This window comes from Notamacropus eugenii, chromosome 1 (genome assembly GCF_028372415.1).
Source record: "Notamacropus eugenii isolate mMacEug1 chromosome 1, mMacEug1.pri_v2, whole genome shotgun sequence".
In the NCBI taxonomy this organism is placed as follows: Eukaryota; Metazoa; Chordata; class Mammalia; order Diprotodontia; family Macropodidae; genus Notamacropus; species Notamacropus eugenii.
In genome coordinates, this window is record NC_092872.1 from 8,929,051 (window position 1) to 8,941,365 (window position 12,315).

At 41.8% G+C, this 12,315-nt stretch overlaps 1 protein-coding gene across 1 annotated transcript; it reads right to left on the reverse strand.

The window, feature by feature from the left end:
* Positions 1–4,195: 4,195 nt before the first annotated feature.
* On the reverse strand, positions 4,196–7,918 carry LOC140533027 (7-alpha-hydroxycholest-4-en-3-one 12-alpha-hydroxylase-like). The gene is made up of 2 exons (XM_072652301.1): positions 6,106–7,918; positions 4,196–5,115 (listed from the first exon to the last, which is right to left on the reverse strand). The coding sequence occupies exon 1, from the start codon at positions 7,640–7,642 to the stop codon at positions 6,113–6,115; it is 1,530 nt and encodes a 509-aa protein (XP_072508402.1). The 5' UTR covers positions 7,643–7,918; the 3' UTR covers positions 4,196–5,115; positions 6,106–6,112.
* Positions 7,919–12,315: the final 4,397 nt, after the last annotated feature.

Below are 12,315 nucleotides of genomic sequence, written 5' to 3' on the forward strand. Positions count from 1 at the left end.
TGTGACCCTCTGCAGTCCCTGCTCCTGAGGTGACACCCACTTAGACCTCAGGCCCCGCTCCTGTGGCACTCTCTAGGGAATCTCCCCTTTAACCCATACTCTTCCTCAGCAAATCTTTCCCCCTGCCATCCTGATCCCTTGACCTTGCTGCCTAATCTGGACAATGCAGCATTCCCCAGCCCCTCCCTCACAAGAGTGGGACTTCCTATCCCCACAGGACCCTCAGGGCTTTTTCCCCTGAGGGAAGTGCCTGCTTTTAGTGGAAAAATTACAGCCTGGAAGTATCTAGGTTCAGCACATAGCCACAACCTGGAGAGAGCTGAAGGGGGATGTGATGGTCATGAAGGAGAAAACAGCCAGTCACTCTCTGCGCTTGGTAAGACAGCCCATCATTCTCTCAATACTTTTTTATATGATATGAAAATGTAATTGATGCCATCTGAAGTTTATTGTTCGTGTTCACAGCTAAAACCATTTGGTTATCACTTGTGAAAATTGCAAGTTTGCTTGTTTATAGTTCTAATGCTAAAACCTAAAGCTGGTATAGTGTGTGTGTGTGTGCGTGTGTGTGTGTGTGTGTGTGTGTGTGTGTGTCTCAAGGAATAGTCCTCAGGCTAGTCAAAAAGTACAGCCCCAGCAGCTGAGGGGATTGTATAAAGAACTTGATTGGGTGAGAATTTGAATATGTAAAGAAATGATCTCTAGTGATTGACTATTTCTGAGTCTGGTGATATAGCAGAGTTGATATCTGATTGAGTTCTTGTTTTTCACCTTCATGGCATGTTTCTATAATCAAAACAGAGAACTAAAGATGTAAGTACAAAGCAAGTAGTGGAATCTACCTGTTTTCAAATAATTTAGTAGATGTGTACTCTGGTGTGAATGGGACATTCTTTCTGAATGTCATAGGAATAATTAGATAAAAGAAAGGAAACCAAAGTATAAATGTAAAGTTGTATCATTGTTCCACAAAGTAAGACTGGGATTTAAAGTCAACTGTAACTGTACGGAATTATTGAGGTTGGGGGTGCTTGTGACCCAAATATAGTGACATGTTGGGTCCCCCAAGCCTTCTTTTGACTAAAGAAGGTCAAAGTTTGTTATCTACAGAGGGACTGAGGAAGGAGTCTAGGGGTGACCCCAGGTGGTCTAGGGGTTCCAGGGATAGTCTTGATGGGAGTGGCCAGTAAACTGGAGGTTTGGATTGATAGGATCAAAGATAGGAAATAGAACAGAGATTTGGACATAATAATAAGTAAGAGTTTGTGGGTCTCTAGAGAGCCAGATCAAGTAGAGAAATCTAAGGAGCTTTCAAGGTGAGGTTTTTCCAGGGCCTTTTTAGACAAATGGGACTAAAACTCCTTTGGAGTAAGGGACAAAGGTCCCCACTTGGAATAAGGTCTTCACCTATTACAAAATGATGTAAAAGTAATCGGTATTAAAACAATTGACTGAATCAAATTATTGAGACTAAATCAGAGACATCATTAATTAGGGAACAAGATTTTGTGTAGTTTCTTAGAGGCAGGTAACCTCTGGTAATATTTGGCATTAATGGAAAATTAAATGTTTCTGTTTTGATTTGAATTCATTTCAAGAACATAAGTTAGTGTTTGAACTTGTCATATGTGTAGCTCATTCTTTGAGACTGAGCAGGGTTATAAATGTATGGAGAAGCCTGGGAAACAAATGTAAATTTAGAACAATAATATGGTTCTATTTTGATTGTTCTTTAATCAGGAATTAGAACATGTACAGAAAGGCATGCAAGCTACTTAAGACTTGCTTCAAAAGATGTTCCTTAGCCAATGTGAAATTACAGTCATATCTGAAACTGACTATTGGAGCTTGCTATGTTAAGATTTCATGGGACTGACTATTCTTCTGAGTCTAACTCCAGGTGTGGATAGCAAGAAAGACCATCTGAATCATTGATCCATGATGCCAGTGAGCCTGTAAGATGCTGGTATGAACTGCAAAAGTGATCTCATGGGAAGGTTGGTGAAATGCCTGTTCAGCCTGGGCTGAGGTAGGATTTTTCTGTCTCAGTTTCCTCACTGACACCTGGCAGACTTTAAGCCAGTTGACAATCTACTTTAGTCTAGGACTGACATGAAGTTAGGGAGATGTTCCCCTGAAATGTCCCTACTCTTAAAGGCGATTTCCTATGATCAAAAGTTTTGTAAGCATAATACCAGATTTATTAAATAGTAGATTGTTGGTAGAGGAACATCTGAAGTTAAGTCCAGATATTAAGCTTATTATGCTTAGGGTTTTAGACCAACAACAATAAGTTATGGTCCTTTAATTCTTAGCAATACTATGGAGACAATCAGGACAAGGGCTTGTGAGGTTAGCATACATAATTATTATTTTGTCTCAGTTGGTTAATGTGAATTTTTTTTCTTTCTCAATATATTTTTATTTCATTAAATATATTTCAATTACATGAGCAAAATTTTGTCATTTTTTTACATTTTGAGTTCTAAATTTTTTAAAAATTATTTATTTTTATTTTTCAACATTCATTTCCACAAGATTTTGAGTTCCAAATTTTCTCTCCATCTCTCCCCTCTCTCACCCCAAAACACTGTGCATTCTGATAACCCATTCCCCAAACTGCCCTCTGTTTTATTCCACCCCTCCCTTCCCTTATTCCCATCTTTTCCCTTTTCTTATAGGGCAAGATAAATATCTATACCCCATTTTTCTTATTTCCCAGTTGCATGCAAAAAAAAAATTCTCAACATTCATTCCTTAAATTTTGAGTTCCAACTTGTCTCCCTTCCCTCCCCACTCATCCCCGCTGAGAAGGCAAGCAATTCAATATAGGCTATATATGTGTAGTTGTGCTAAAGAATTCCATAATATTCATGTTGTGAAAGACTAAGTATACTCCATCCTATCCTGCCCCCTATTTATTCTATTCTCTCCTTAGACCTTTAATGTGAATTCCTTAAACATGACAATTGGCCAACGTTCCAATTTTGATCTTGTAAGAGTGATAAATGTATACAGCCAGGAATAGTCATGTAAAATTGTATTGTATTAAGGTCAGTTTTGTAGGAGAGTGGACACCTGGATTTCTACAAGAAGATGAAGGAAAGAAAATGCTGAGATGCTGTGCTAAAGATGGCTTGAAGAAACATCATATGACCAGAAGTTGGAATTATTTCATGATGTAATATGTACTGTGCTAACAATGATTATTTAGTGTATTTATATAACAGCTGGAGCCTGTTATTGACTCCTTAGTGAACTCTCATGAAGGGGACTGCCCCCCTCCCTTGTGATTTGCCAATGCGTCAATTAGCCTCACACCCATGTGAAGGGACAAAAAAGGAGGGACTGAGTGGAATGGGTATATTTAGTGAAGACCTCTCAGGGAGTAGAATAGGTACATTTAGGGAAGACCCCTGAAAGTTCTCTTGTGTCAGCCCTGTTTGTCTCACCTTGCCCTGAGAAACTGAGAAACCAAACGAGAGATTCTGTTTTTCTTAAAATTCTTTTTGTGCTACATGATAGTCCTTGACAGAGACTGATTTGGCTTACTCCCAGATTGCCTTTACTCACTCCCTTATCTCCTTTCCCAGACTCCCTGACCCCTCTTTTGCAAAAATGGCTCTTGTATACTTATTCCTTGTTGTTGGGGTAGATTTTCTGTGGATAGATTGTACCCTCAAGGCTCAGCCAATGGGCTAAGAGGAAGGGGGTTAGGGTGGGGGTACTATGGTCAGGGTCTATAAAAACTGCTGTGTTGGGCACACCCTCACCCTCCTCAGCCATCGCCATCTTGAGCACAAGCGGGAGTGCCCTGTCTTGAGAAAGCTGACTAAATATCTTTCCTTTTTACTCCTTTGGTCAAGACTCTAATTTTATTAAGGGGGATCATCCCACACACCTGCAAACATCTTTCTAAGTCTCTGGGTTCTCCTTTCTCTAGCCCAAGCTCCCAGTTTTCACAAAGCCCTATGCCTTTAACCCATTCTCTTTCTAGGGAGGAACAAAAATTCTTTTGCCCTAGGACATCCATTTCTTCCTCTGTCTCTTCTGACTCTCTCCAAATAGAGGCCTGATATTTCGTGATCCCATCCCTGTCACCATTTGTAGAGCCAGTACAAGATTCACAGTGCCCATGGCAGCCATGAATGTCACAGCACAATTCAGAATTGTGAAATACCACAGACTCTCCACATGGAAGGCAGAACCAAAATATTTATTCAGACCCACATCCATCACAGCAACAAAAATCTATACACAATAACAATGCAGAGGACAACACCATCCCCAAGCCTTCCACCTGCTAGGCTTCCCACAAACCAGGTCCATCACACTCATCACAAGCAGCCTCTCTTCAACAAAATCCCAAACAATCACAAAACCAATCACGCTACCCAGGAGCCTGCGTCCTTCCTAGCTCTGACTGCTCTCATGACTAACTTCCTCTCAGCTCTGCCTCTTCCTGCTCCACCCATTCAGCAAACTCCTCCCACCACAGACTCCAAGTGACTTAATGGGTCTATTAATGAATAGGAAAGATTTTCCAATTCAAACTACCATTACACTTGGTGAGCACTGGATCATGACAAAAAGAGATCAAATTACAAATCTCACAATAAGAAGGAAAAGTGCTTTGAACTCTGTAGGTGCTAAAGAAATGACTGTTGAACTGAATTCAACTTTATCAGTCTCAGAGAAAATCAAATATAACCCACCCATGATCAAGGATTACCTTACAGAAGTTGAATGATCTTTTAAAATTTTAAATAATATTTTATTTTCCCCCAATTATATGTAAAGGCAATTTTTAATATTTATTTTTAAAAAAAAAAAACCTGAATTCCAAATTTTCTCCCTACCTCTCTCACCTTCTCCCTCCATGAGATGGTAAGTAATTTGATATGGGTAATACATGTACAATAATGCAAAACATATTTCCATAGCAGTCACGTTGTGGAAGTAAAAAGCCCAAGGGGAAAAACAAACATGATAAAAATAAATAAAATGAAAACTGGTATGCTTTGATTTCTATTCAGACTCCATCAGTTCCTTCTCTGGATGTGGATAGCATTTTCATCATTAATCCATTTGGAATTGTACTGAATCACTGTAGAACTGAGAATAGAGAAGTTATTTGCAGTTGATATTCATACAGTTTTGCTGTTACTGTGTACAATGGTCTCCTGGTTCTGTTTACTACACTTCATGCAAGCCTTCTAGATTTTTCTGAAATCAGTCTGCTTGTCATTTCTTACAGCACAATAGTATTCCATTACTATTATACACCACAACTTCAGATACAGCTAGCCAAAAGTTACACATCCTAGACTGGAAGTTAACAAACAGCTTGATTGGGAATGTAGCCAGGGAATGATATGAACAGAAGTTTCAACTGTACTCTGGGAGAAGAAACAGATAACCAAAGGAGAGAGTGAAGAGAAAGAACAGGAGAGGACCAAGGACAAACCTTGGGAACTAAGAGGCAGGAGAAAGAAAATGAGCCTGCAGAGTAGACATAGGAGAAACACTCAGATAGAGGAAGAGATCAGGGTCACAGTGGCTGTTCACTCCTAGAATCTTAACCTCATAGGCCATCTAGCTGACTTATATTAGAGCAGGAATTCCTTGCACAACATTCCTGAAAGGGAGCTATCCAGTCTTTGATTGCTGATATTCAGTAGCACTGCCCTACCACCCTATCCCCACTGTGCCCAATGCAGTCCATTACACCATGTATAGCCTCTATCCTAATTGTTTGGATGTTTCTCCCCTATCATTCAAGTGAAATCAGTCTCTCTGAAATCTGTACCCATCAGCATAAGAGGAATCAGTCCGAGATTAAGGAACAGTCAGAGAGGAAGTCTAGGAAGAAGAACGTCTTCAGAAGGAAGGAATAGTCAAGACAGTCAAAAGTTACAGACAAGTAAAAGATGTCTGAGAAAAGGCAATTGAATATGTTGATTGGGAAAGACACTGGAGAGGAGTTTAGTAGAGTGGTGAGGAGAAGATCCATGGAGCGGAGATTCTGGGGAAGGAGGAGGTGGTTAGAAAGGAAGGAAAGTGACTTTACCCCACTACACCCGTTAGTTGTGCAAAAGTTTTCACCATCAAGCTAGAAGCGCATCCGAAATCTGAATTGGACATCATGTATTGGCTGTGTGGCACCAATTCCAAATCGATTCAGATTTATTGAAGGGATCTTCACTTCCTGATCAACTAACTCTATATCACACTGTGTGACCATCAAAAATATAAACATCTTCATCTCATTGAGGGCAAAGAACCTGCCAGGACAGACAGTGGTGCCAGCACCCCATGGCAACATGTGTGATTTGATCCTTCTCCCTTGCTTGTAGAAAACTACTTTTCTGCTGCCATCAGGGTTCAGGAAACGGTCATATTTGAATGTAGTGGGATCCGGGTAGATTTCTGGATCCCTATGGAGGAAAAGGTAGGGGAAGATGGACACTTCATCTCCCTGGCGGAGGGCATACTCCCTGCCATCATTCATTTTCAGGATCATGTCCTCCATGATAGTCCTGGTCAGGAAAGGGGTAACTACCATGCGTAATGTCTCTTCCATGACACTGTCCAGTATTGGGGTTTGTTGAAGCATACTATACTCAACAGTGATGGGCACCCCACCTGGTCTTATCTCTTGCCCCATTTCCCTGAGAACTCTTTCCGCCTCCTCCCTCACTGCCTTCAGAGCCTTGGGATTCTTCAGGAGGAAGAGGAGGGCCCAGAAGGACACAACACCTGTGTTGCCATGGGACACCCAGAGCAGTACCAGGTTAAACTGGCTCTGTGTTATCTCAGGCACTCTCTCATCAGCTTGCTGCTCCTGAGCGGAACGGATCCATTCACTCACATTATCCCTCTCCATAATGTTCTGTGGAGAGAGAAGATCCCAGAAGAAGTCTTTGAGCCTCTTCATTTCTTGCTTCTCCTTGGGCAGGGACACAGAGTAAATCATCTGGGGAAAGAGAATGTCAAGTTTCCTGAATTCCTCAAAGACTTGCTGGGATTGGAGGAGGTCCTGAGCATGGCTCGCCTTGCCATTAGTAGGTAAGTTTCCAAACACTGCCATGTAACCAGCTCTAAAGACAATGTTGCAGCAGTAATTAAAGAGCCCATCCTGCTTCCACTCCTGGGGTCCTGGTCTCATACCAGCATCAGGCTCTAGCATCAGGACCTTCAGGCTATCCATCATGGCCTGGGTCATGCCAACTAAACCAGTACTCATCAGATGCTTTGGGGTGGTATTGTGCAGGAAATTTCCATGACATTCCTGTCCTTGGAACTCAAAGACTTTGAACAGCAAGTCAGATACGAACTGGGAAGTGTTCAGTTTTCTTCTGTTCTCCTTCAGGATAGCATCGAAAGAAAAGGGATCTGTGATAAAGGTGACGTATCGGCCAGCAAACTGAAGAGTGAAGATGTCCCCATGGCGCTCTTGCATCCTCTTCAGGAAACTGGAGGCATCCTTATAGAAGTCCCTGGCATGGCCCAGCCATGGGATGAGGCCTTTGTCCAGAGGGGGCTCTCTGGCTCTCCTCTGGCGCAAGGCCCCCAGCCTATACAGCACTACCAGGACAGTGGTCACCAGGACTATCAACACAGAAGCCCAGAATGCCATCATGACACCACAAGAGATCCGTGTTCTCAGGGCGCTCAGAGAAGAGTGAAAGTGCTCTGTGATAAGAGACTTTCATAAGCAGAGGAAAGGTCCTTATAGCCTGTACCTTGTCCTGTGCCTAACTGGAGTTAGGCCAGAAAGCAACTGTTGTACTGAACTTACTATTTTAAGAAGCCTGAGAATAGACAAAGGAAGAACAGTCAGACAAGGTCAGGAGATATTTAGGAAAGGAAGTGAAAATTGTGTTTAAATTGTACTTTATCTTTTGGTATTACCTTTACCTCTGCCTAAAATGCCTCAAGAATCAGTAGGTATGCATAGGTACAACGCTATGTGGGCACTGTCAAACCTGTATAAAAATCAGATTAACAAGCTAATCAGGAAATAAAGTAAGGCATTTAGCGAAGGTCAACAAACTACAATCCAGAACAACGCCTTGTATTACTCACACAGGAGAGTTCAGCGAGGGGAATTTTCAACAGAGGTTATATATACTCAGGAAGTGACGCTAGATAGCTAGATGGAACAGTGGGTGGAAAACAAGTTATTTATTACAGCATGATAGCACAGTCCTAGAACAACCACAGGATCAGTTTAAGCAACTTCTAGTCAACAGAGGCAGGCCTCTGACTGTGCCCCTAGCCTGGGTCCCTTGTAGGGTCAACAGAATAGCAGGAAGGCAGAAATGTGGGGCAGTTGGAAACTGTCTCCAAGAGTTTACCTTGAAGGTAGGGGATGACTAGAAACTGCAAGTCAGAACAGAGTAGGGGTCCTAGAATTTTCCAGGGATTGACAACAGCAATCAATTACTGATCCGTATGAGTTCTAATATCCTGCAGCTAAACCCTGTCAGAGCTGCAGTGGACTTTAGAACTCAAAACAGAGATCAGAACCAGAAAGCTTTTGAGACTGTCTGGTCAAAACATCTCATTTTGATTATCTGGGAGAGACTGGGGGTGGGAAAAACCAAAAAGGTTTGCAAATAAGTGGCATTTGTGGTGGTTGGTGAGTCGTTTCAGTGGCATGATCCCATTTGGGTTTTTCTTGGCAAAGATACTGGAGTGGTTTGCCATATCCTTCTTCAGCTCATTTAACAAATGAGGAACAAACGCAAACACAGAGTAGGGGCTATATTAGTTTTACGATGATGATTATTAAGGAGGCTAAGTCAGAAATGTTTCTTGTATTGCAAAATATTCTTAGCAGCACTATTATGGTAACAAAATTCTGGAAACAAAGTGGGGGCCTAGAGGATGAGGAATGGCTGAACAAATTGAAGCCATCAATGCTTATAATGTGTGTGTTGCTTATGTGGGTTATGCAATCATCCACATGGGCCTGTGTAAATGTGGCCACACAGACTCTAGAATAGTTCTCACCACATATGGAACATTGAGTTCCATTCTGGGAAGAGCATTTATTCAAATCCTAGATTTGAGCAATTTATTGCACTCTAAGAAATGACAAATGGGGAGAATTTAGAGAATTTTGGAGAAATTTTATGACCTGATGCATGGCGAAGCAAGCAGAACCGCGAAAGCAACCACTGTAAATGAAAAGAGCAGCAGAACCAAGTCATAACGTGACGCCACAGAAGAGACAAGAATATGCGCTTCCTTCCTTTGGTTGTGGAGACTGTCCCTGCTCTCAAGGGGCCTACATTATTTTTTTACTATTAATTTTTTGTTTTCAACATTCACTTTTATAAAATTTTGAGTTCTACATTTTTCTTCCTCCCCAAGACACCATGCAATCTGATACAGGTTATTCATGTACAATTATATTAAACATATTTCCACATTAGTCACGTTGTGAAGAAAAGAATCAGAAAAATAGGGGAAAACCCCAAGAAAGAAAAAAAGAGAGAGAAAAAACAGTCTGCTTTGATCTGCATTCAGACTCCATAGTTCTTTCTCTGGATGTGGATAGAATTTTCCATCATGAGTCTTTTGGAACTGCATTGCTGAGAAGAGTTAAAGTCTATCAAAGTTGATCACCTCACAAGGTTAGGGGCTTAATGGAAGAAGGTTAACACCTAAAAAGAAGGTCGTGGTGAGGAACGTTCATTACAAATTTAGATTTAGATCACTATAGAAATTTATTGCACAGTCATTTCAGTCATATCTCACTCTCTGTGACTCCTGATTTTTCTTGGCAAAGATACTGAAGTGGTTGACCATTTCCTTCTTCAGTACTGAAGAAACAGGGAGGATTATTATTCTATATGAAAACAGCATTGGGTAAAATATTCTATGAGGTGTTCATTCCATGGGACCAGCACTACATATAGGCAAATGACCAAATATGGCAACCAAGGAGATCTTTTGACCTTACGATGGACTTATGTGTGTAGTATGTAGTCAGCTAACCACCACCCCCACCCCCATGCCCAAACCTTTGCATCACTACATAGCCTATGCTAATGCTACTCTAGAGTGGACTCTGTTTAGAGAGGAAAGCTTTCAATGTCTTGGGGGTGGGAAGTGGGTGGGAAGGTAAGTGCAAACTCCCATGAGAAAGACAGGATGAAAGAAGTTTCAAATGAGCACCAGAAGAGAGAAGAGCAAAGCAGTTGTAGATCCAGCGAGCTCCAGCCTCTCCCTACTCCCAGCTCTTAACTAACTCCTGCCACTTACAGGAGGACTTTTCTCCTGCTTTCAGCAGCAGTTACAGATATCTTCCTAGCTATGGTTTCTATCCCTTCAAAACCTTGTGCAGAGACATGACTTTTAGACCCTGAAGATACAGAACTGGATGTCTGAGGTGATAGATGATAAGAGTTCTTCAAGGAGTGCTGAAAGAAGGGACTCAAAAATTTGTTTTTCCTGGGTGGAGCCAAGATGGTGGAGTAGAAAGACACAGATACGGAGGCTCTCCCCACACAGCCCATAAAATACCTGTAGAGAGGGTCTCTCAACAAATTTTGGAGCAGCAGAAGTGGAGAACAACAGAGTGGAGAAGATTTCCAGCCCAGGGTGACCTGAAAGGCCACGGGAAATGTCTGTTGCACTGGATGCAGAGCGGAGCCCAGCCCAGCCTTGGTCGTGGGCACAGGGCTTGTGAACAGCCCTCAGGGCAGAATCTCCAGACACAGCAGCAGCGGGTTTGCAGATCCCTCAACACACAGCCGCCGAAGGTTGGTGATGGGGTTTTTTCAGCTGGCCAGGAAGGAAGAAGGGCCTTCCCATAGCTCTGGCCTTAGGCAGCTGCCACAGAGGCCACATCGGCAGGTGCAGCAGCCGCATCCACTGTTGGAGCATAAAAACCCTAGGGGCACTGACGAGCTGATTCTTGCCTAGGCCCTGTGTGGAGGCCCTGGGGGAGCTGGTCTTTGTCTCACACTGAATGGCAGCCCTGCCCATCCAGCTTATCTGAAAATCAGCCCCCAGTGCTGACTTGGCAGAACTGGAGGCCAGGTGGCTGTGGAGAAGTAACTGCTAAGATTCTGGGCACAAAAATCCCGCTCTACACCCAGACCAGTACACGCTTGATTGTGCCACCTTGGAGGAACTGAGATCTTACAGATTCCCAGAGTATACCCTACTCTTAACAAAGGACCCAAAAGTCAAGTAACTGATTGGGAAAATGCCCAAAAAAGGGAAAAAAAATAAGACTATAGGAGGTTACTTTCTTGGTGAATAGATATCTTCTCCCATCCTTTCAGATGAGGAAGAACAATGCTTTCCATCAGGGAAAGACATAAAAGTCAAGGCTTCTGTATCCCAAACATCCAAAATACATATTCAATGGGCTTAGGCCATGGAAGAGCTCAAAAAGGATTTTGAAAATCAAGTAAGAGAGGTGGAGGAAAAACTGGGAAGAGAAATGAGAGAGATGCAAGAAAAGCACGAAAAGCAGGTCAACACCTTACTAAAGGAGACCCAAAAAAATGCTGAAGAAAATAACACCTTTAAAAATAGGCTAACTCAATTGGCAAAAGAGGTTCAAAAAGCCAATGAGGAGAAGAATGCTTTAAAAAGCAGAATTAGCCACATGGAAAAGGAGGTTCAAAAGCTCACTCAAGAAAATAGGTCTTTAAAAATTAGAATGGAACAGATGGAGGCTAATGACTTTATGAGAAACCAAGAAATCACAAAACCAAAAGAATAAAAAAATGGAAGAAATGTGAAATATCTTATTGGAAAAACAACTGACCTAGAAAATAGATCCAGGAGAGACCATTTAAAAATTATGGGACTATCTGAAAGCCATGATCAAAAAAAGAGCCTAGACATCATCTTTCATGAAATTATCAAGGAAAACTGCCCTGATATTCTAGAACCAGGGGGCAAAATAAATATTGAAAGAATCCACCAAACACCTCCTGAAAGAGATCCAAAAAGAGAAACTCCTAGAACACTGTAGCCAAATTCCAGAGTTCCCTGGTCAAAGAGAAAATACTGCAAGCTGCTAGAAAAAAACAATTCAAGTATTGTGGAAATACAATCAGGATAACACAAGATCTAGCAGCTTCTACATTAAGGGATCAAAAGGCATGGAATATGATATTCCAGAAGTCAAAGGAACTAGGACTAAAATCAAGAATCACCTACCCAGCAAAACTGAGTATGATACTTCAGGGGAAAAATTGGTCTTTCAATGAAATAGAGGACTTTCAAGCATTCTTGATGAAAAGACCAGAGCTGAAAAGAAAATTTGACTTTCAAACACAAGAA